This window comes from Sorex fumeus, unplaced genomic scaffold (genome assembly GCF_029834395.1).
Source record: "Sorex fumeus unplaced genomic scaffold, SorFum_2.1 ptg000128l, whole genome shotgun sequence".
NCBI lineage: Eukaryota > Metazoa > Chordata > Mammalia > Eulipotyphla > Soricidae > Sorex > Sorex fumeus.
This window is the reverse complement of record NW_026606185.1, coordinates 54,984,554-55,010,954: the sequence shown is the minus strand read 5'-3', so window position 1 is coordinate 55,010,954 and position 26,401 is coordinate 54,984,554. Positions and strand designations below refer to the sequence as shown.

General features: G+C 36.0%; 1 protein-coding gene across 2 annotated transcripts in view; it reads right to left on the bottom strand.

Moving 5' to 3' along the window:
- DCC (DCC netrin 1 receptor) overlaps window positions 1-26,401 on the bottom strand; it is a 1,215,565-nt gene that overhangs the window by 207,360 nt on the left and 981,804 nt on the right. For both annotated transcript variants that reach the window (XM_056138055.1, XM_056138056.1), the window contains exon 13: window positions 8,034-8,175. In XM_056138055.1, coding sequence (XP_055994030.1) covers window positions 8,034-8,175 — 142 coding nt within the window. The remainder of the gene's footprint in view (window positions 1-8,033; window positions 8,176-26,401) is intronic.

Sequence of the window (26,401 nt, the reverse complement as noted above, 5' to 3'; positions counted from 1 at the left end):
GGCCAAGCCTCATACAGGAGTGAAGCCCCACAGATTTTTAGTGTATATCTAGAAATTTCATTGTACTGCCTGAGAGAATGTGGAGCCATACGCAAGCCGTAAGTGTGAAAGATCCACAAATGGGTGTTTAATGCAAAGAAAACAGGAAGTAAAAATATAATATAAATTGAGCTGGAGTGATAGCACAGTGGTAGGGTGTTTGCCTTGCATGCAGCCAACATGGCTGACCTGAGTTTGATTCCTTTTCCCCTCTCGGAGAGCCCGGCATACTACCAAGAGCAGAGCCTGGCAAGCTACCCGTGATGTATTCGATATGCCAAATACAGTAACAACAAAGTCTCCAATGGAGACGTTACTGGGCCCGCTTGAGCAAATTGATGAACAACGGGAGTACAATGACAGTTACAGTGATATATAATATGATATATAAAATATATATATAAAATATATATATATAAAATATATGACTCAAGTACTCTTGTACATTTCTTGCAGGTTCTAGGCTTTGGACTGTTACTAATAATACATGTTCCCCAAGTACTACAGGATGTAGTTTCAGTAACTCTCAAATACCTGGTTTGCCCTCCCTATCACAGGCAATGTCTAACATTATCGACAAGGTAGTGAATAGACACTTTGGAACATAAAACTTTGTCATCTCCCAAGTAGGATTATGCTGGCTTTCACTTATCTTTTGGTTGATAAGGCACTGATCTGATATTTGTTAATATTTTGTATTCTTTCATAGGTACTCCTGTTGATTACTGAGTAAAAAGGATTATAGTGCTCACCTGAGAAATTAAACAATGAACGGAGAAGACACTTGAGTTGAAATGATTATCTAATCACTGAAGCTTGTGATTTTCATTGTGGTCTTTTCTAAGATAGTTTCAGTGCATCAAGAATATACATTTTTTTGTATTAAGAAGAAATTTAGATCCATATTTCTTTGCTGTATCTGGACAATTATGTCAATACTATTTCTAACAGTGGATCTGAAGTAGCTCTGGTCAATGAGGGACCAGTTTTATGTGTCAATCTGAATAGGTTAAAGTCCTCAATATGTTAATCAAACAAATGTGTGAAGGTTTTTTTGTGAATATGACTAAAACCTTTATTGAGTCCATTTTGCATACGGAAGGTGAAAGACTATTAGAGGAAAATTCCTTGTAGTAGAAATTTTAACTGTATACAGCAACTTTGGCTTGAGCACTCTAATGTTTTCTTTTTTTTTTTTTTTCACTCATGGCCTACCTCATAGACTTAATCTAGTCACCATCATCAATTTAGTCACTTTTTCACAATAATCTCAGTAGATATCTCCACTGATTTTGTTTAACTTAGTGAATCCTGACTGGCATACTACCTTGCCTCATGTAATATTTTGACACAGATATGTAAATCTTGTTTTAGTTCCCTATATTTGGTTCCATTCATGTGACTTTAAATCATGTGAGTTTACTTGCAGAATCTTTCAGTTTTTTAGGGGGAGGTGTAGGTCACATCAGATGGTGCTTAGTCTTGACTTTGTACTCAGGGTTTACTCCTGGTGTTGATCATGAGAACAAGTAGGGTTAACAATACACAAAACAAGCATATTAACCCCGTACTACTTCACTGGCTCAGAATCTAACAATTTTTAATAGAGGTTACAACAAACTTTTCACTATAAGGTAGATATTAGAATTTTACCTTATAATATTTATAAAGTTTGATTTATATACTTGAGTGCATATTTTAGCAGTGTCATTCATTCAATTTTGAGTAAAACAAAAATCTATTAATAGTTTGATGTTAACATTGGAACATAGAAACAATCTAACGGTTCCCAAATAGGATCTCACTTGGCCAGTCCAAAACCCCTACAACCATTTAGAGCAGAAGAGGTACTCTATCACTTTCTCTGTCATATCTATAGAGAAAGTTTAATATCCTACAGACGTTACTGCCTTAAGTCACTCTGAAAACACCGTCAATTTTCCTCTACCGTCAATTTAAATTAAATACTATTTTGTTTTATTCTTCATTATAGCTGAGGAATCTCCAACTACAACACCCAAGAAATTCTGGATTAGTAGTAACAATTTTAAATATCAATATAGCTAAATTTTTAATTTTGTAAATTAATATTGGGTTATACAGCCCATTTAAAGCTATTTAAATATTTATCTATCAAAGTGGTCCTGTAAAAAAAGCAGGTATACATTTGGAAAGAGAAAATGTGAACAAAATGCTTGTTGCTTGTTAGAAGTATTCTGTTTTAGGTTCCACCAAATCTGCTGTAGTGAAATATTATCTAGAGATTATTCCTAGTTTAACACAGTTGGGTTTACAAAAAAGGAAAGACTTGAATTCCTTTTTTAAAATATCTTTACCCACACTTCATGATTCTAACTTTGTTAACAGATTTAAACATATGACCCTCTTCTGTATGTAGATAAGTATAAGGTTTAGTGATGAGAAGAATCATAAAATGTGTTTTTGCATAGACTTTAGAATGTGTTTTCTAAATTCTAGGCTGCACATGTTTTGCTTCTCAGCTGTGAGATGTGTTTGGCTGGGCAAGTTTTAGATGTGTTAAAATTTCCTCAGATCTCATTTCTATATTTCAATTTTATTGCACTTTGAGAATTAAATGACAATCTTCATGTAAAGATTGTTTACATGAAGACTTTGTCTTATTCTTTGTCACTAGACTTTGTCCATCAATTTCATTTTTATTTAGGAATAATTTTCTGTATCACAATATATGAGATTTATTTTAAATTTATTACTATATTAGTACAAGATAGTAAAGGATCACGGCTTATTTTTTCTTATCCTAGTTATACCCTTACAAGGATAATTGTATGCATATATGTTTCCTAGCTGATACTAAGAATAATTTTATTCTTAGGGAGGTATGATTTAGGTACCAATTATTTTCTTACCTACAAAAATTCTATTTTTGAAAGTAGACTTCTGCAGTTTCTATGCCCAATATTAAGTTCCTTCAAGTTCTATAATTCTTGTCATATTTCTAATTTCTTAGAACTTATAGTACATGGTGGTACAGTATTCAAAGTGTTAATAAACTTTATTCCCCTAGAGTTAACTCCATTATAAAATTATTATGATATTGTTTTTCTGTTTTCTATTCATAAAATGTCAATGTATATTTATTTTATATTGGCTATGAAGAACAAGATATCTCTTAAATTCAATCCCAAACAACCTTCTCTTAAGAATTCTTAAAAATTAAAAACAGCACTAAAATGATTCAACATGGGTTCCTTCCATAAAATTCATAGCAGTGATTTAAAATGCTGTTATAACTCTAAATTACTTTGTTATTGCAGATGTCTCATTATCCAAGCAAAACATACACATATACAACAAAAAACACCTGTCAAACAGAAGATGAAAAAAATAGTTTGATTCTTTACACCTGAATATTTATATCACCCTAACAAAGTAATCGAGCACTTTCAACTTTCTAACAGCCAATTCAATAAATCCATGTATCTTACAGGTATTGAAACTACGGGCAAAACTCCTGTCCATTTTAAAGTGCCCTAGATTCATATAGATAATCAATTACTTTTGCTCGCTACAAAGTTTGTGAATTAGTAAAGATATCCTGAGCATGGGTCAAAATCCTTGCCTACTGCCTAGCAATTTGCAGTACCTCCCGGTCCTTTGCTGTTTTGTGAAACTGAAGATATTCCCAGAGTATTTAGCCATGCCACAGGCATTACTTCAGTTGGTCATAAAGCAGCGGAACAGAAGGCAGAGGTTATGCAAAACTTGTTTTTAATGTTTTAAGGATATGAGGCTATTTCCTGCCAGGTTTTATTCATACTCAAATTTAAATTAGACTCTGTATGACTATTTTGCAATACATAACAGGTACAGTTATAAATATAACTGTTCACATTATATTTACATTCCCAGATGCATTTTATGTATACTGAAATGAAGGGAATGAAGGCACCATATTTGGAGTCCAGAGTTCTACAAATCTAATAAATATGGGAATGAGCTATTGCAATAAGAAGCTAATTGTAACAAGCTAATTAAGTCATCCCATATCTCTGCCTTGCCTGGAGTAATATTAATCCAGCATGGTGATGGGTTATCAAGTGCTGATTACAAGCTTTTATTGTCACACATATCTTAGATAAATATAAATGTAGAACTTAGTTGTTTATTTTCAAAAAATTTTCATTAGAGGACATCTTTCAAAATGATTACCCTAAAAAGAAAAATAATAATAAAAAGGAGTCTGCAGTAAGTTCAAGAGTCGCCCCACCAAAACCATATAGATAGAATGTCAAATGCAGGTGTCCTTACACATAGAAAATTTATAAATAAAATTAGGTCAGGATCTTAGAATGAAATCATCCTGGATTTACAGTAGATCAGTAGCCAATTGCCAGTATCCTAATTAAAAAAGGAGAGACCAAAGAGACATCAGAAGGAAGGGGAGGCAGATAGGAAGACAGAGATTGAGAGAGATGCATGGAGATGCCAAGGATTGCCAGTAATCATCAGACTTTAGGAGGCAGACACAGGATGAATGCTCTCTTGGGATCTCCAGAAGCACCCATCCCCACTGATGCCTTCTTACTAGCCTTCTGCCTAATTCAAATTAAAATAATACATTTCTGTTATTTTGAGTCGTCACCTTCACGATAATTTCTCATGAAATTGCTAGAACTAATAAAGGATCTTGAAGATAATGAAAAAATGGAAAGACTGGTATATGTTCCTTTGTAAAGTTATTATTTATTTATTTATTTATTTATTTTGCTTTTTAGGTCACACCTGGCAATTCCTGGCTCTGCACTCAGGAATTATCCGAGGCGGTGCTCAGGGGACCATATGGGATGCTGGGAATTGAACCCGGGTCAGCTGTGTGCAAGGCAAATGCCCTACCCGGTGTGCTATCACTCCAGTCCCTGTAAAGTTATTTTTAAAAATAACTTTTGTAGTCATAAAATCCTAAACGTGAAAGCCTAACAAAGATTGGCTTGAGATACTGAATTGAATGTACTGAAGATTTGCCAAGATCTATGAATTCTAAATAATTGTTATTTTGTTCTTATTATTTGCTATTAAAGTAACAGTTTCATGGACATTACTTATTATTAAAAATAACAAAAACACATATATGAACAGTTTATATATAAACTTCCAAACTTTGGAAACTTTGATCATAAATGTGAGAACAAAATATACATGTATACTCACACACATATGCATATATATATATATATATATATATATATATATGTAGCACTGTAGCACTGTCCTGTTGTTCATCGATTTGCTCGAGTGGACCCAGTATCATCTCCATTGTGAGACTTATTGTTACTGTTTTTGGCATATTGAATACACCATGGGGAGTTTTCCAGGCTCTGCTGTGTGGGCGGGATACTCTCAGTAGCTTGCCCAGCTCTCAGAGAGGAGTAGAGGAATCAAACTTGGGTCGGCCATGTGGGCACATGCAAGGCAAATGCCCCACCCATGTACATCACATATATCCCCGCATTATATTAAACATCATAATAAGCACATATCCTTTCATGTTTACTCAATTATTATTTTGCCTTTTCCCATATTTTCATTAGGGGAAAAGATAAGATGATGATTTTTCTTATAGCCCTCCCTGCTGCTATATACTTCCATCCTTTTTATATTAATATTTTTGAATATTTTATTGAGATAACTAACTCTAGCTGGGAAGTATTGTCATCATTATGTGAAAATTTTATACGCATTAAAGGCAAAAATTAAAGAAAATAAGGAAAGAAAACATTTTCAGTCAAGTCACACTGTACAGTGAGAGGCTTGAAATGTGTGTGTCTGGTTTATGTGTATGTGTATGGTGTATATATGTGTGTATGTGTGTTTGTGTGAGTGATAGTTTCACACCAAAGTTTGCTGAGTACTGGAAAGAGAAAGGAATAAATCTGGGATTACTTTCTCACTTTCAGTGATGGTTTACTTTATTCTTTAGCTGTACATGATGAGCTTCAGTTTATGTGTTGTCCTGGCCAAGGTCCAGATTTGCTTAACTTCATCCAACAGTCCTTGTCATGAGTCCCTGTCATATGCTTTGCTTACCAAGGTTCTGGCAGAAGACCATACTTGCTTAGGACTAGAAGTACTATTAGTGCCTTAGAGCAAACTAATATTCATTAAAGTCTTAATCTAACAGAACAGCATCCCACATTTGCACACTTACCAGTAGTTCTGACTTGCAGAATGCTGCCTGGAGATGCAGAATAATTAACAATCTTTCTGTCAAGGATGATTGAAAAGAGAAACCCTATGTAGTTATTCACTGTGAAACACAGTAGTGCACCCACTCTCAAGAGATAACCATGAGATCAAAAGACTCTATTGGTGTTGTTTTTCTTAAATTCTAAACTTGAAGTTAACTCAATAATATGCCATCATGATTTGATGTTTCTTCCTGGATAATTTTCTTTATTTATTTACTGTTTAGTTAGTCTTGCACCCCAAAGACTTTACTTTGAAATTTTATCATAGTCTCTGCTTACTAAGACTTCTGTTTACCAAGAAACTGAGATGATTACTTGTACTGAAGGTGAACATAGTTAATGAAAATATACAATTATTTATTTTATTTAAAAACTATGGGCTGGAGCAAAAGCACAGTAGTAGGGTGTTTGCCTTGCATGTGGCTGATCCAGGTTCTATTCCTCCACCCCTCTCAGAGAGCCCGGCAAGGCACCAAGAGTATCTTGCCCTCATGGCAAACCTGGCCAGCTACTCGTGATGTATTCAATATACCAAAAGCAGTAACGACAAGTCGCATAATTTGTTGTGAGACGTTACTTGAGAAAATCGGTGAACAATGGGAAGACAGTGCTACAGTGCTATTTAAAAATCACATTTCCTAAATGCTGCATGGAAACTAGATTTAGTTTTCATAAAGAAACTCGACCTATGATGAGTTCCAATAATATTTCTACAAAAGTGAATTTGTTTTCATACTAGTAGGAATAAAGTAGGCATGATTTAAACCTGGTACTATTTGGGCAGATGACTTTTTAAAGGTTCAGGTAACACATGAGATTTTGCTGTTGTTATTTGACAGTAACAATTATCCTTGAATCAGCAACACATGGACACTAATATGTATAAAAATCTTATGATATATTTATTAAGATGATAACCCATGTAACTAGACAGTTACACCCACCAACTGCCGTGTAACTCCAACAACGGCCAGGATCCAGAGATCATCACACTCAGCTCCTGGGAGAGAACAAGACAGAGTCTCCTACCCTATGCCTGACTGTCTCCACCAGGGCCCAACAGCTGAAGACCACCGAGGCCCAGCCAAGGCCTTGCTGGGAGCACTCTCCACACACTTGGATGAGCCTCACGCATAAAAGAACTGACAGAGGAACCCAGGTGTGTGGGACCCGGGGCTGAGATCTCCAAGCCTGTACAGTTTGGGACTGGACCTGCCAGTAACTAGACAGTTACACCCACCAACTGCCGTGTAACTCCAACAACGGCCAGGATCCAGAGATCATCACACTCAGCTCCTGGAAGCTTATCATCTTATCATCTCATTCCTAATTCGGTCAAACTGGCAGGCTACCAAATGTAACATGCCCACACGGCAGAGTCTGGCAAACTCCCCGTGGTATACCCAATATGCCAAATACCAGTAACAATGATGGGTCTCATTCTCCTAACCCTGAAAAAGCCTTGAATATGGCACTTAAAAAAAAAAATCTCAGGGCTAGGACGAAGAAGACGTTACTGGCACCTGCTCGAGGCAATCGACGAACAACAGGGTGGTCGTGATCGTGATCGTGATAACCCATAAGTAAAAAATGTAGTGAAAGTACATGAAGAATATCAATTTAAGAAATATATGGAGTATTCTTATTTAGAACAATAAATGTTATCTGTCATGGAAAAAATAGTTCTTGAAGTTGAGAATTTATATTATTCCTAAAGCATTGAATACACCAGAACCTCACAAGCAATAACACCTGATCACTGACCTGTGAAGAGGTACCAAAGGTTGTTTGGTTCCAGGGTTTCCATCTCACCCCTTCGCGTTGTCTTTCTGTGTCGAATTTTATAACCGGTAATAAATCCATTTTGTGTTCCTGATGGAGGAGGCAACCAGCTTACTTTGATACTCTGTAAAATAATAGATCTAAATTAAAACATTAAACAAAGAACGAATGGGACAGAGTTCACAAAACGGCCCCGAACCTACGCATAAATAATGCAGAGAAGCATACAATCATATGAAATCATTTTCTTATGAGCCATATAAGATTCTTATTGTCGGAAAGTATTTTTGTTTTTCAAATTTTGACAAAAACACACATTATTGTCTCACCTTTGCAAATACCACATTTCAAATTAGAAAAGGTATAATTCATAAGAAATAGAGACCGGTTCTATAGTAGATGAGCTACTCCAGCAAATAATGTGATGAGTAAAATGAAGAGAAAAGCTAAATTCTTGGGGCCAGAGAGACAGAAGCACAGGGAAGTGCTTGCCTTGCACCAGTTGACCCAGTTTCTATGTCTAGAACCACAGATGATCCCCTGAGCACCACCAGCAGTAAACCCTGAGTGCAGAGCCAGAAATAATCCTTGAGCACAGCTGAATATGGCCTACAAACAAATGAACAACAACAAAAAAATAAAAATTCTAAATACCTCATTAAGAGATATTAATGGAAAACAAATGTAAATTATTTGTGTGTCAAAATTTGGGAACACTGAGAATTGTTGTTTCTTAAATTCATTAGAAGAAGAAAGGATTGAGTCACAAGGTGGAAATAGCAGATGAACTGGAAGTCCTACCATATCCAGGAGCCCCCACACCCCTAAAAACTGGAGAGCTTAGATTTTAATTTCCTAAGGACATTGAATAAGAGGGCATAAATTCAGAAAGGACAGCATGAAGAGAACCAGGGAGAAAGGTAAAGAACAAGAGGGCAACAATCTAAAAACCCCAAAGTCTTCTCTCACTTGTAATCAAGAGATCAAGAGCAATGGAAACCAGACGCCCACTACCCAAGCAGGAATAATCATTTATTTAATATTCTGTCAAATAATGAATTTCTGTAGAGAAATTACATTGATCTTAGAGAACAACTTCGTCCCTGTATAATTCTCATATATTCACTAAAATTTATAAACTATGATAAGCATTTCAGTATTTAAATTTCATGTAAGCTGATAATTTAAGACTGGGAAACATCAAAACAAAATCCTTAAATGAAAAGACAAGAGGAAAAACATGCAAGAACGTAAGACTTGAAGGAAACCACATTCGTGCTTAGAGAAGAAAATAGATCTGAAAAGCTGTCACTAATACTCAGATAATCTGAGAGAACATAACTAAATCCATGAGCAGGATAGAAGCACAGGGATAATAAAATATTTTCGTAAAGCTTATGATAAATATAATTTGGTCATAAAGTTAAATATTCAAAAGATAAGTTGAAAACAAATTTAGAATCTGTCAGTTAAAGTTGTTAGTACATATTTTCTAAGTATAACTTACTGAGATACTTTATACTAACTTCATTATTTAAATATTAGAAAATAAATATTTTATTAAATCTTGATCATTCTTCTTTTGTACTTACTATAGACCTGTTAGTGGTTTAAGCACTTTTCATCCCTGTCCTTCAACCTGTGGTTTGCATATCAGTAATGGTTTGCAGGAATTTCCTACTGTTCCACAAAAAATCTCCCTCCTCCGTCCAATCAAGTAATGGCTATGTGATTAGGGTACTAGATTGTTGCCAGGCAAATGGGATACTACAGGACAGTAGGATCAGACTTAGGGATGAGAACCAGGTTGGCATACTGGATGGGATACTAGTGTAGAACACTGGAATGGAGTGTTGCATATCAGACAGATCCAAACACCTTTCTTCTATTTTCTGAATTTGCAAGTGTAAAAAAGGTAAAAAAAAAATGCTGTTCTTAATTCTGCACACAAATGATGCAAGTTTGTTATGGTCTCTTGTAGAATTATGTAAACGAGTACACAGAAAGATTAAGTAATTTAAAGCTTTGTACTCAGTACTTGAAACAGGTGTAATCTGCAGCAGAAAATATGAGTCTGATGCTGCTGTTTTTCACTATTTAACACTGCTTTCCATGGGAGATCAAGACGCCCCCAAATTTAAATTATCGAGGTATAATTCATTCACGGTATATTACATACTTTTTCTGAGTTGAAACCACTAATTGAGACAAGAAAAGACCTGCATAAGTCATGTTATATCTATTCCAGCTGAAGAAATAGATTGTGCATGTACACTCATAATTAAAACACAAAACACAAGGGATAAAATAGACAGATGCATAATTACAACAAAAATGGAGAGAAAAATTATTTCTTGGGGTCTCCTTTATCTAGAAAACATCCTTCAAATGTAAGAATTCGCAGCTGTGCTAGGAAAGACATTTAAGACAGAGGAAATATCAAGAGCAAGGGCAAGGTGTAATGATAGTGCACAACATCAATACATGGAGGCTAAGTAGCCTTTAAGCAGATCAAGTCAGTCTTCTTACATAACAGTATCATAGAATAGCATACTGGGAAAAAAATAAAGCCTTTTAATCTGTGTTTAAAGGATATGTGATTAGTTGGTATACTCACTATATTTAAATTTCGGTTAAGTTCTTCAGAAAATAAATTAGTAAATAAAACAATAATGTATTATATTCACTCTCAAGAGTTTATAACTTCATATATACATGTATATATATATATATATATATATATATATACACATATATAAAAGAGACTATAAAACCCAGCTCCTAGAAGCCCTTGGCCGCATTTGCGGCCATGCGACATCTTATTATCTCATTCTTACTTTCAACAGACTGGCAGGCTACCGAATGTAACCTGTCCACATGACAGAGTCTGGCAAACTCCCCGTGGCGTACCCAATATTCCAAATACCAGTAACAATGATGTGTCTCATTCTCCTAACCCTGAAAGAGCCTTGAATATGGCACTTTTTAAAAATTTTAGGTCTAGGACAAAGGAGACATTACTGGGACCTGCTCGAGGCAATCGACGAATAACAGGATGATTGTGATCGTGATTGTGATATATGAACAGGCTCATTTCTCCCCCTCCACATACTTGTTTGGTTATGTTTGATATTAAATGCTTCATAAATCAGTGAAAATCGGATTAGATGACTAGTTAGTCCTTACATTATATTTTGCTACTAATTTTTATTTTTCATTGTTTTCAGAAATTTACAGAAGACACTCTCACTTCTTCACAATTTTGCGTAGAAAGTAAATGAGGAACAAAGTTAAATGAATGGCCAGAAATCACCATTTGTAAATCATTAGAATATAATCTAATTGATTACACTAATGTTCTTTTTGTTATTTTGTACTAACATAACTATTCAGATTCACACTTCTATTCACCTAAATTCTCTTATAAAATAAATAAAATTTAATTTAAATAATTAGTTTTTTAGTGTATTTCAATAGGCCTTCTGATAACTTCTACCTAGAACATCAAGAAAAGTCATTTTCTAGAATAATAGGCTTGTTATTTAAAGTCAAAATTGAATTCAAATAGAATATGGAAATACAAATTAATATATCAAACATTCAAACATTAGACCAATAGGAAGAATCTTAAGATTTCCAGTTAACGCTTTGCAATGGCTTTTCTGAGTGACCTCCCATAATTCTTATATATGATTAAATCTCAAAGCACATATTGGAAAAAGGAAAATAATTGTGATTAGTATGTCTACCAAATGATTGTAAATCACTTGATAAACTTAGAGAACTTAATTATACCAATGGTTATGTGAGCAATACTTAGTATTTGACAGATAATAATTTTTCTTTATTATTTTTGAGGATTTCCAGTGATTGCATAAATTATTCCCACATAGCCAATACCTTAATGTCAATGTCTAACAGCAATTAATTAACAGAATCAGCTCTATATTCCACTGCCAGAGGTAAGCCCCTTAATAGACATTATTCATCTTTGGAAGTAATTTTTCATATTTATTCATCTTCATCTATGAGTAGTAGCTAATTTTATTATGCTTTCTCATTGATTTCATGGAAGTATCGGCAGATGGTCAAAATCTTTCTGTATAGGTTCTTCTGCTATACGGTAAGTCAATAAATTCTGTTGTTCTGTGATGCCACCTGGAAGTATTCAGTATTTTTATGGAAGACTGTTCTTTCCATGCTCAGCAAATCAGACTTCATTTCCTCTTTCATCACCAAGTCACCTAAAGCTCTCACAGCTATAGGGATATCCTTATAACATTTCCTAGTTTTCATGGGCAATCCTGGAAATGACTTTTATTAAAAGTATTTAACACACGATCTTTGACTTTTAAAACAATCAATCCTAACTGGTTGTGACTTGACTGTAGTTATTTCCCTTACTTAAGAGGGAGAACTTAATCTCAAAACACAAATTTTTTTTCTCAGAAGTCACATTGCATTCTGTTCTTAATCTTACATATCCCATTGCACATGCAAATTCTGTTTTCACTCTCCCGAGAATAAACTCTGGGGGAAGAGAAACCCCTTTTCAAACACAATTACTCGTAGTACAAAGTCCTTTCATAAATGTGAATGTGACTTTGGAGAATTTATAGAAGGAAACTCGATGTGCCATTTGATAAAGTAAGAGCCTTGTAGCAAATGGAAATATCTAGCACATAGGAATCTAAGGATCTTGACTCTTCATTCAAAATCACCTTTGAACTTTACCCCCTACTTCCGCTTCATATTTCTGGTGACTTGTTGCCTCTCATGTGAAGCTGCTTGAAGAATGAAATATGCTTTCGGTACTCATGAGGCCACGTGGATTTTTATTAAAGAGTGCCCCACCTGCACTTCAAAGGAATTTATTTTCATTGCATCTTCCATCTGTCCCCTTATTTATATTCCCTTTGCCACTGTCCTAATTCAGATCTTAATTTACCGTTGCTCAGAATATTGCCATAGATAACTAATTGATCCCCACATTTCCAGTGTGGCACTGCTCACAGCCCATATCAGGCATTCTTCCTTATCAGTGAATGAGCCACTTAAGCTCCCTGAGTCCAACTTTTCTCATCTGTAATATAAGTTAATAGCAGTAACCACCTCAAAGGAGTGTAGCTTGGATTAAAAGAGACAATGGGAACATACTTAGCAGTTCCATCAGAGTGATGGTGCATAATAATTAAGCCATGACTTGTAAATACTTCAAAAGAGGGGAGAGAGAAATAGAGAGAGAGAGAGAGAGAGAGAGAGAGAGAGAGAGAGAGAGAGAGAGAGGAGTCCGTAAAACTAAAGAAAGGCAAAGGTAAATAAAGATTGGAAGAAAATAAGCTCATGAGATCATGAGATTGTGGTCAAAGTGGTGGGTTCTACTTATTTGTGTATTGTTTTAAACATTTTTTCATTTGCAGAGCAAAAAGAGCACCAAAACAGATTACCTAATATCCTATTTTTAAATTTATTCTCTTCCACCTGCATGATTGAGCAATAGTGACAATATAAATGTTTATTCTACATTTTTACACTATAGAAATGTCATCACATTTCTTGCTGTAGCCAATGAAATTGCAGGCCTGGGGAGCAAAGAAGAGATCTTGGGTGAAGGTGGTGACTAGAGGAAGACAGAGAAATGAAAATATACTAAATATATTTTTGGAACATCTGGGTGATTTATTGAATGTCAAATGCACAGGAGGAAAAGTTATCAAGGATGACATTCAGGTTTCTGATATAAGCCACTTCGTGAATAACAATACATATACTGGGATAGTGTCTTAAAATAATCCATTGGACTTGTAGTGTTCCAGGAAGTACAGGAGCACCAAATAATTCAGTTAATTCAATTAGTCATTTTAAATCTTGCCTCTATGGTGATGACCAGTCAGGCAGAGGAATAACTAAAGTGAGACAAATAGGAGATAAAATTAGTCTTTCCAACCCCATAGTCACATCCATAAAGATAAGAAATGGAAAAGATGGAAAATAAATTCATACATGTGAAAGGATGAAGAACAAAGAAGCCCAGTTTTCTTGACCCATACTCATACCTGGGTATGGGCAGGCAATTCACACAAGGGCATGGATGGAAAACAGAGAAAGCAGGGATCAGTGAGCACCAGCAGTGAGGAACAGATGCAGATTTCCAGCTCTCCAGGTCCATCAAAAGCACTGAACATTAAGTACTGGACATCTGCAGCATAAACATTTGAGACATGGGGCCCCTGGCCACCTCAGCATCGTGGAACATGGATATTATGGACCCTTGGACATTGTGGACACAGTGATCCAGGGGCATCATGAGCCCCTAGATTTTGTGAGACACTTGGACATCAGGAACGAACATCATGGACTTCTGCATGGTGGGGCAGTGAACCCCTGACATCACCAGGCCCCTGCAGATTGACTGCAATCGCAACAGTTTATGGAAGAAATATAACTGTACTGGCAGTTAAATAAACACTACCCAAATAAATTCCCAACATCCGAGGGTCTGTGTGCTGATTTTATGTATGTTTTCCAAAGGCCCAAGCCAGCTAGGGTTCACTGTGACAGTAGTATCTGAAAGGACAACTAACAACCAAAGCAGAAGCAAAGGCTGTTCTTACTGGCAACTGCCTATGTAATATTGTGAAGGGCATTTTCTAAGTATCGCTTTAGAATAAAAGTAACAATTTGTACTTTATGTATTTTAATATGTAATATTAAATAATACATAGTAGTTAATATATATGTATGTATGGCTGGAGCAATAGCACAGTAGGGTGTTTGCCTTGCATGTAGTCAGTCCGGCCAAGCTGGGTTTGATTCTTCCACCCCTCTCGGAGAGCCCGGCAAGCTATCAAGAGTATCTCGCCTGCACGACCAAGCCTGGTAAGCTCCCTGTGACATATTCAATATGCCAAACACAGTAACAACAAGTCTCAAAATGGAGACGTTACTGGGCCCGCTTGAGCAAATGGATGAACAATGGGAAGACAGTGCTACAGTGTTATGTATGTATGTATGTATATGAAATATACATTTGATATGTAATATTGTGTATATATACTATATAGTATAGAATGTGTACTATATTATATGTATAATATTTATGTTATTATATGTATTATATGTATAATATTTATGTTATATATGTATATATATATATATAGCGATATATATATATATATATCGATGGAGCGATAGCACAGTGGGTAGGGCGTTTGCCTTACAAGCGGCCAACATGGCCGACCCGAGTTCGATTCCTCCGCCCCTCTCGGAGAGCCCGGCAAGCTACCGAGAGTATTCGATATGCCAGACACAGTAACAACAAAGTCTCCAATGGAGACGTTACTGGGCCCGCTCGAGCAAAATCGATGATCAACGGGAGGGCCTTTAGGGCTGGAGCGATAGCACAGCGGTAGGGTGTTTGCCTTACAAGCGGCCAACATGGCCGACCCGAGTTCGATTCCTCCGCCCCTCTCGGAGAGCCCGGCAAGCTACCGAGAGTATCTCGCCCGCATGGCAGAGCCTGGCAAGCTCCCCGTGACGTATTCGATATGCCAGACACAGTAACAACAAAGTCTCCAATGGAGACGTTACTGGGCCCGCTCGAGCAAATCGATGAACAACGGGAGGGCCGTGACCGGGCCGTGACCGTGACCATATATATATTTGGTTTGGGGGCCATACCCAAGAGTTCTCAGGTGTTACACCTGGCTCTGTACTCAGGAGTTACTCTGGTGGTGCTCAGGGGACCATATGGGATGTTTGAGATTGAATTTGGGTCAGCTGCATAAAAAGAAAGTGTATAACCCATTGTACAATCTCTTCTATCCGCTGAAATCTTTTATATTTATTTAAATATTTAAAATATTCTGCTGACGCTAAAAATATCTCACTGAATTTTTAATTGAAAGAGAAATCCTACTGAAACAGTACTTTAAATGCCATTCTATATATAATTATGTGAAAATTTTTTCAAAACTGTTTTGCCTTTTCATAAACTTATATTCTTTATGGTAATAATAAAGTACAAACTTGATAAAATGTCAGTGAGATAATATAAAAGAGAGTATATCCTTTTCCTACTATTATATTCCTACCACTCTTGCAGATGTGACTTTTTTCTACTCGCTGTCATAAATACGTAATCTCCTGTGATGAGTAAAATGAGAAATTTTGGTAACATACTAAAATTGGCAGTCTTGAGTTTATATAGGAAACTTATTCAAAATGATGTGAAATGATGTTTTCAAACTCATTTTGTGACATATTTTCAGAGATGCCTCTTACTACCATATAATATTTGAGTTATTTTTCTTGCAATAACAGAAGTATGGTTACATACAGATAAAGCAGTACTTGATTTTAGATAAAATTTTATAAGCATGCCTTAAACTTGGGCAAGAAATATCACTTTTAAAAATGGAAGGCAGCCAACTGTGCTATTATTTAATGACTCTAAAATGATACACACATCCTTATTTGTAACTTTGTTTAGCTATAAAATAGTCTTCCCTTGATCTTAGTTGTTCACATGCTCTTCCTAGCTTCTGCCCATGAAGTATTAAGCCTTGCTTGACCTACACTGGTAAAATACTGTCTCTGGTTATGTAATTGGTAAAGTCATACTGGGACAATTTCCTGGCTTGCTCAAATTTAAAATCAAATACAGCAAATTCACTTTGGGGATTTGAGTCTCCATTTAAACAACTGGGTTTCTTTATAGGAATGCTCTCACATTTCTTTATGGATATTTAATTTTGCTTTGTTGATCTGCCTGACTCCTGAAACATCATAAACTGAGTCCTCCAGCAGCTTGCATCTCCTTTGTAAATCTGTCAGAGCATGGTAGAACTTCCGGGACGATATTGCCTCTCCTCGCTGAATCTCCATGTCACCAGCTTTCACACTTTGACCTCTCCATACCCTCTGGCCCTGTGGCTCACCACATGCAGTGTTCCATTACGCCTTCTGTAGCCACCAGAAAGCACAACTATTTCTCTGGACACTGTGACCCCCTTCTCCTTGAAAGAACATCTCCAGCAGTGCTTACAAGTGCTGTTCAAGGAATACTAGCTCTGAACTCCTTACTTACTCACCCCACACTTCTGTCAGATTTTCAAAATTCACACAAGGAAACAAAGCTCATCTATAATAAACTCCATATCCTATATGTACCATTTCAGTATGTATTTTACCTAACTAAATTGGGTTTACTTTAAAATGATGCTGGAATATTGACACACTACTACTTTTGTTCTTTCATCAAATTCTGAGAGTTTAACTTTCACAATTCCAAGGGCAGGAGTCACTGTCACTGTCACTCCCCTCCCTTTTTTAACTGATTTGCTCAAGCGGGCAACAACAGTAACGTCTCCATTTTGAGACTGTTTTTGTTTGTTTGTTTGTTTATTAGTGAAACACCATGACGTACAGTTGTAGACTTACAAACTTTCGAACTTTTGTGCTTGGGTTTCAGTTATACAATGATCAAGTACCCATCCCTCCATCAGTGCCCATCTCCACCACCAATGATCCTGGTATCCCTCCCACCCCCACCCCCCACCCAACCCCCCACCCTGTCTCTGTGGCAGGGCATTCCCTTTCGCTCACTCTTTCTTTAGGGTGTTGTAGTTTGCAAAAGAGGTATTTGGTCATCATGTTCGGTCTATAGTGTACCTTCAGCACACATCTCGAATCCCGAGCAGGTCCTCCAAATATCCTTCACTTGGTGTTCCCTTCTCTATCTGAGCTGCCTTTTCCCCCAGCATGAGAGGCTGGTTTCCAAGCCCTGGAGCAGACCTCCTGATACTTATCTCAATTATTCTTGGGTGTTCGAATCCCATTCTGTTACTTTATATTCCAAAGATGAGTGCAGTCTTTCTATGTCTGTCCCTCTCTTTCTGGCTCATTTCACTTAGCGTGAAACTTTCCATGGAGAACACTTGTATGTAAATTTGATGACTTCATCTTTTCTAACAGCTGCATAGTACTCCATTGTGTAGATGTACCAAGGTTTCTTTAACCAGTCATCTGTTCTCAGGCACTTGGGTTTTTTCCAAATTTTGGCTATTGTGAATAGTGCAGCAATGAACATAAAAGTGCAGATGTCATTTTGACTGTGCTTTTTTGCCTCTCCAGGATATAGTCCCAGGAGTAGTATTGCTGGGTCATATAGGAGCTCAATTTCTAATTTTTGAGAATCGCTCATACTGTTTTCCAAAAGGGCTGAACCAGTCGGCATTCCCATCAGCAGTGAAGGAGGGTCCCTTTCTCACCACATTCTCGCCAACACTGGTTGCTTTTGTTCTTTTGGATATGAACCAGTCTCTGTGGTTTGAGATGATTTTTTCTTGTTGTTTTGATCTGTATCTCCCTGATGACTAGTGATGTAGAGAATTTTCTCATGTGCCTTTTTGCCATTCGGATTTCTTCTTTGAGAAAGTTTCGTTCATTTTGTCGTCCCATTTTTTGATGGAGTTGGATGTTTTCTTCTTGTGGAGTTCAACCAGTACTTTGTATATACTTGATATCAACCCCTTGTCGGATGGGTATTGGGTGAATATCCTTTCCCATTCTGTAGACGGTCTTTGTATTTTGGTCACTGTTTCTTTGGAGGTGCAGAAGCTTCTTAGTTTAAGATAGTCCCATTTGTCTATCTCTGTTTTCACTTGCTTGGCCAGTGGCGTGTCATCTCTGAAGATACCTTTCACTTCAATGTTGTGGAGGATTTCGCCAACCTTGTCTTCAATGTACCTTATGGATTCCGGTCTGATGTTGAGGTCTTTAATGCATTTTGATTTTACTTTTGTACATGGTGTTAGGTAGAGATCTGAGCCCAGTTTTTTGAATGCAGCTGTCCAGTTTGTCAGCACAATTTGTTAAAGAGTCTTTTCTTGCTCCACTTCACATTTCTTGCTCCCTTGTCAAAGATTAGATGATCATATGTTTGGGGGAATGTGTCAGTATATTCAACCCTGTTCCATTGGTCTGCAGCTCTGCCTTTATTCCAGTATCATGCTGTTTTAATTATTTCTGCTTTGTAGTAGAGTTTGAAGTTAGGGAGGTTGATTCCAAAGAATTGCTTTAGCTATTCATGGGTGCTTATTGTTCCATATGTATTTCAGGAGTCTTTGCTCCATTTCTTTGAAGTCATGGGTATTGTTATAGGGATCAAATTGAATTTGTACAATGCTTTGGACAGTATTGCTATTTTGACAATATGATTCTCCTGATCCATGAGCAGGGGATATCTTTCCATTTTCTCATGTCCTCTTTTATTTCCTGAAGTAGCATTTTGTAGTTTTCTTTGTATAGGTCTTTTAATTCCTTAGTTAAGCTGATTCCTAGGTACTTGATTTTCTGGAGCACAATTGTGAACAGGATTTTTTTCATGTCACTTTCTTCTCTCTCATTATTTGCATATACAAAAGGCATAGACTTTTGGGTATTGATTTTATAGCTTGCAACTTTACTATACAAGTATATTGCTCATAGGAGTTTTTTAGTAGAGGTTTCAAAAGTCTTCCCAAAAACAAAAGGCCAGGTCCGGATGGATTCACTAGAAAAATTTTCCAAACACTTAAAGAGGTCCTATTGCCAGTTCTTCTCAAGCTTTTCCAGGAAGTTGGTAAAGGTAAAAGGTAAAGGCCCTCCCGTTGTTCGTCGATTTGCTCGAGCGGGCCCAGTAATGTCTCCATTGGAGACTTTGTTGTTACTGTGTTTGGCATATTGAATACATCAAGGGGAGCTTGCCAGGCTCTGCTGTGCAGGTGAGATACTCTTGGCAGCTTGCCGGGCTCTCCGAGAGGGGTGGAGGAATCGAACTCGGGTCGGCCATGTTGGCTGCATGCAAGGCAAACACCCTACTGCTATGCTATCGCTCCAGGAAGTTGAAGAAACAGAAACTCTCCCAAGCAGTTTCTATGAAGCCCATATGTCTCTAATACCAAAAGGAAACAAAGACACCACAAGAAAAGAAAGCTACAGGCCAATATACCGGATGAACATGGATGCGAAGATTCTCAACAAAATACTAGCAAATAGAATTCAACAACTCATCAAAAAGATCATAGACCACTACCAAGTGGGATTCATCCTGGGAATGCAAGGATAGTTTAACATTTAGAAATCAATCAACATAACCATCATTTCAACAAAAGAAAAGATAAAAACCGTATGATCATATCAATAGATGCAGAGAAAGCATGTGACAAGATCCAGCACCCATTTATGATGAAAACCCTCGCCAAAATGGGGATAGAAGGGACTTTCCTCAATATAGTTAAAGCCATCTACCACAAGCCTATGGCAAGCATCATCCTCAATGGGGAAAAACCGAGAGTCGTCTCTCTAAGATCGGGAACGAGACAAGGATGCCCACTTTCTCCACTGCTGTTCAATATAGTACTAGATGTACTTGCAATAGCGGTTAGGCAAGAAAAATATATTAAGGACATTCAGGTAGAAAAGGAAGAAATCAAGGTCTCACAAGTCGCAGATGATATGATACTATACTTAGAGACTTGTTGTTACTGTGTTTGGCATATCGAATACGCCATGGGGAGCATGCCAGGCTCTTCCACGCGGGCAGGATACTCTTGGTAGCTTTCCGACCCCTCCAAGAGTGATGGAGAAATTGAACCTGGGTTGACTGCATGCAAGGCAAACACCCTACCCACTGTGTTATCACTCAAGCTTAAGCAGGGGTAGGAGTGTTAATCATTATCTAACCCACTGAATATTAGAAACACGCAGAACTTGAACTAGTAAATAAAGTGATATAGATTATGAATCCTTTATTCTGAATCCCCATGTACCACTATCAAAGAAGGATAATAAAGACATACCTTTTGATAATTTTGCAGTTAAGTAGGTTTCTATTGTGCAAACGTTTAAATAAGTCTTCAGTTATTTAAAAATGAGACTCAGAATTGAGGCTCAGGTTATGAGTCAGCAATGACTGTTGAGGTTCATTGACTCCTCTTTAACAGCATTGACTCCTCTTTAACAGTGGGGCTAATTCAACTCTGGACTAACTTGCATGCTCACTCCATACAATTAAATGACAAGTAATTTATTTCATGATTTACTCTAAGTGTTAAGTATAGCAAAAATCCTGAATTCACAAATGGGTGGCAATATAATGAGATTTCCTCAATGTTTGAGCTTGGAGTATAGAAAAATTTATTTGTTGTTCTGTCTACCATGTGGTTCTGAGTTGAAGTTAAAAGAGAGAACAAAGTTCTACTAACAAAAGATATTTAACGAGCATAGTAAGAATGATGACAGGAGATACACAGCTCCACTCTCAGATTTTTGTTCACTTGCTATATGGTGACAGCAGGATTCATGTATTTGTATCAGTTTACACTGTAAGACCGAGCATCCATATCTTCTACTTGTTGAGAGTTTCCCAGGAGAAAATAACTAGAAACCTAAAACTACAAAATATATTTTTATCCAGTAGAAGTGATAATACAGCAGGTAGGGCATTTGCCTTGCACATGGCCGACCTGAGTTAAATCCCTGGTATTCCATATGGGCCCCCAAACACTGCCAGGAGTAATTCCTGAGTGCAGAGCCAGGAGTAACCCCTGGGCATTGCGGTGTGTGACCCAAAAAGAATATATATGGATGTATATATATATGTATTTTTCCTATTTTAATATTTTTTATTTTAAAATGAATGCACAATTAAAAGTAGTAGTACTATATATGTTTTGAATTATGTAAACAAAAAAAAGGTACCAAACCTAAAGAGAGCTTTTACAAATTGAGCCAGTAAGGGCTGAAGCAATGGTACAGCAGGTAGAGTACTTCCTTTGCATTCAGCTGACCTGGGTTTAAGATCTGTTACCCCATATGGTCCCCTGAGAAGCACCAGGAGTTATACCTGAGTGCAGAGCCAGGACTAAGCACTGAGTACTACCAGTTCTGACCCCCCCCACCCCCACACACACACACATACAGAGAAATAAAATCACAAAACAAACTTGAGTCATTGAGTGTCACTTTCACCACACATTTGGGTACTGTAGGAATAAACATAAAAAATAGAATTAATGATTCTGAATGAAGCCAAAGTATCACCATAAACATTTCATCTGATTGCAACACTTGTAAGTTACTTCCCTGGAAAACAACATTATCATACAGGTACATTCAGAGCATCACATAAGGGTCATTTCTTCATTTATCTATTAGTTGATTAATCAGTCCTGGAAATGGCAAGTGCCTTAGCCCATGGAATATTTCTGTGGACCTGACAAGGTCACTTACTTATGGCACATTTTACTATATCTCAAATGAGTAGCCCATAGAATGATACTTTATAAATGGATTAGCAAAAACACTTGAAATTGAATCTCACTTCTGGAACTATATAGAGATTCTATTATTGAGTGTAAGATAAAGACAAACAATTCATTTTTCTTGCTCATAAGATTTTCATGGCCAACAAAATAAAATTAAATACTACAAAAGCCAATGAAGAAAATCATCCCCCAATACAGAGGGCAGTTACTTCAGTCTAAAGGAAACGAAATGAAAGAAAGAGGCAGAGTAGGTGCATATCTGGCATCTTTTTGTAAACCCCTAGATTTACAACAGCATTTTTTCAGGTGACACTTTGTTAGGCAGAACCTAGTTTCCAGTTTGTTTTCTTCTAGTCCTAGAAATGGGAGATGTAATTTCTAGGAGGTATTCACATTTTGACAAAATTCCATTACAATAAAGCAATTTGGTTGTTCCCAAGAGTTCATGATAAAGCGATCTTACGAGTAATACATTTCAGAATTTGTCAGTATCAATAGACTTTATTCTCCAGTGCCTAAGTCATTCCCTAGAAGTGAGCTTGATGTTTAGGGAGGCTCATTAACTCTTTCAGATCACTGGTCCTTTCTAGACTATTCATCTCTACAATATAAAACTACAGAAGCAATGTAGCAGCCTTGATATAGGAACCAGAGTTAAGAAAGTCAGAACACAACTATATCAGGGGAGCTATATGTAAAATTATGCCCTTGAAAGACACTAGAAAATAGACTAATATATAATGTAAGACATAAAATAGTGTCCACTTATTTCCCATTTTCTTTTTGTTTTAGAAAATGGATACTGAGATATTATTTGAGCAGTAAGGTGAATAGCATAACTTCAGAATATTTTATTTCACCAAATACTTAAGCATCCTGGGACAAAGAGATAAGAGTGTAATGCTGACTTGTTCTGTATAAAAATTACTTCACTTTCAGGATAAAAGACATTAATCAAGAATAACAAGTAAAAGCTTGGGTATTGCAATAATGTACTTAAGCTAAAATGATCAGAATACGCCAACTTAGTTTCTTAAAATGTGAAACATTAACTCAAAGATTGTACAATGTTCAAAAATGGAATAAACATCGTAATCTTGTGACGCTTTATATTAAAATACTTTAAAACCAGAATCTAAAAATTATTGTCACAAAATTTCTCTAACCAATGTTTGGTGGAAGAAAAATGATTGCATATAAATCTCATCTTGTATTAACAATGCGCTTTTCCCTTTCCTATGCACCAAAATCTAGTAAATTCAACATCCAGCAATAAACATATATTAAATTAAAAAATAAAAATCTCACCATAAAAGAGCTTTTTTAAAGATTGCAGACACAGCTATTTAATACAGGCATATCTTCAAGCAAACTGTCAAATTAGCCCCTAAGTAATTAATCTCTGAAACCAGCAGGCTTTCAATCTCAGCCGCCATCTCAAAGACACGATTTACCATGTAATTACATGGGACATTACAATGTATTTATGAGGTCATTTGTTACAATGTACAGTAATTACAGCATACTTACATAGCTATTTATGTCTCATAAAATGAAGTGAGACTAAATATTTTAATTGTGTTGGAGAAATAAGGGAAAATATTTGAGTTCCAAATGTCAGGTGAGATTATAGGTCAGATCCACATAACTCATATTAACAGCTAGCTGTTTCCAGAATCACAAGAGCTTTGTAATGTTCTCTTGTTGGAAATGAGGGTTTGAGAAATATCCTTCCTAGGAATGTAATAAGTGAAACTGATCTCCTCTGTTGCAATCTTTAGCTAATACCAGAAGACAGACAAATAATAAGATATATTCTTCCTATTTTATGTACAAATCACAAATATTTGTGTCAATAGATATTCCAGATAAAAAATAAGGGCCACATACAATGTTTTCATAAATGACAGTTTATGCAACAAGACTGAATATCAAAATAGTAATCCCTAAGCGTTTTTACTTCTGTTTTTTTTTTTTTTTGGAATGAAAATGATGGTTGTTTAGGTTTTTCAAATATACATTCTAACTTCTTCCTCATGTTCTAAAACAAACAAACAAAAAGCACCTTTAGGGTAACATTTTCAAACTTATAATTTATATCCTTAAATTTCCTTCCTTCATCTCAGTCTAGATTTCAATTATTGCTTATCTTAGTAAGAAAGTCTTAGCAGTGACTCAAAAGAGGATTCTGAGTTTATTATCTCTGAAACATCACTGGTAGCTGAAAAATTGAAATCTCAGTACCAGACAAGGGCTAAGATGATTGCTTAGCATGTAGCAGTTCAAATCCCAGCATAGATCTGGGAGTACCCACTGTGTACCTCTGAGTTAGACCTCAGTCTCCTGCGCTCCCTCAAAAGAGAACTCATTAGTTTCATAATTAACTTTGCTGACTTAAAACATTAAGTTAAAAACTTTTTTATTATTGATGCTCTAGTCTCTTTGGATTAACATCAAAAAAGCAAACCTTGCTATTATTCATGTAAGTCTCCATTCTATCAATTTATTCAATAAATATCCTGAATGCCAACTATGTTCCTGGCATGATAATACATCAGAGGTATATTAATCTGAAATGCTTTATTGACAAGCATGATTCTTTTAGGTGATAGATTCTAAGATTTGTTGACCTCAATAAAATTATTCAAGTAAGTTGACATGGTATACTCTTCTCTTCTTTGGAGAAAATAAATTCTGGTATCTTTTATTTTTTTTCTTCAGAGTTTAGGTTGTTGGAATTATAAGGCTTATTATTTTATGAATCATGATATACAAATAATAAGAGCCAACCTTAGCTTATTCTTACCAAATTTCTTCTCATCCATGTGATTCAATAATTTCAAAGTACAAAATAATTTTTAGTTACGATAGCATCAAGTAATCCTTTCTAAGCTTGAGTCTGTCTTGTGAACTTCAACTATCATTTTTCAAAAGGAATAACTGTCACATCTTTTTTGTCATCTAGATATTCTAACCTCCAAATTGCTATAAATAAGTGAGCTAATTAATTCCTGTAAAGGCTGATCAGCAGGTTGACAGTGATACCGGAATGCAGCCTCCTGGCAAAATAGGATTCTATCAGCGTTCAGTGACTGTTACATTGTTAAAAAATCATCCCAGAATTTGCCAAATCCAGATACTGGGGCCCACAGAACCATCTGCAGAATGTTGCCTGTTAATATGCAAATAAACCAATTAAAACACACAGACTCATTCAACAGTCAGGTCAATTCTGATCAACTGTAGCAATTTTTTTATACTTGCAGAAAGAGTAGGTTCATTCCCCACTAAAATTCAGAGAAGGTACTCAGAAAGTAGTTGGGAAAATATTCTCAATAGCACCTTCCACTTAAAAAAAAAGTAAAAGTTTGCTTTTGAAAAAATATGGTTAACTATCAATACTTCAATCAGTATTTCAATTAGATATGCAATCATTATGCATCTAATTGATTAGCAATTAGCAGCACCTGTAGTGGCTATAATTTTAATTACTGATTACATTATACCTGATTACTAAAAATGATATCTGTAGGAGCATTATTGGATTCCAAAGGAAAGGATAAAACAATTCTGGAATAATTAGTCTATTAAAATTGAGCCTAAAAACCAATTAAATAAAATGTTTTAAAACTTTTTATTTTAAGCAATGTAATGAATTTCATTTAAATTATACATGAAGAGAAGCTGCCCAGTGATCATTTTAACATAACAAATCTGCCATTTTCCTGCAAGATGTGGAAGTAGTTCAGAATAAGCCATTGTTCCTCAGAACAATAGGCACAAAAAGAAGGTCCTATGTAACAACAGATAACAATAGATATCCATTTCTAATCCATACTATTAAATATTCATGTTTAAGAAATGGAAAGGTTTGTTGATCCTTTGTCATAAATATGACAGATTGGTCAACAGTCATTTTAAAAGATATCTTAGACTTTTTCTCCGCACAAATGCCTCAGTAATTGTTCAAGCATAGAATTTTTAAAGGAGAACTTCCACTTTCAACTAAATCACCTTAAAATCAGGTCACAGTAGCAACCT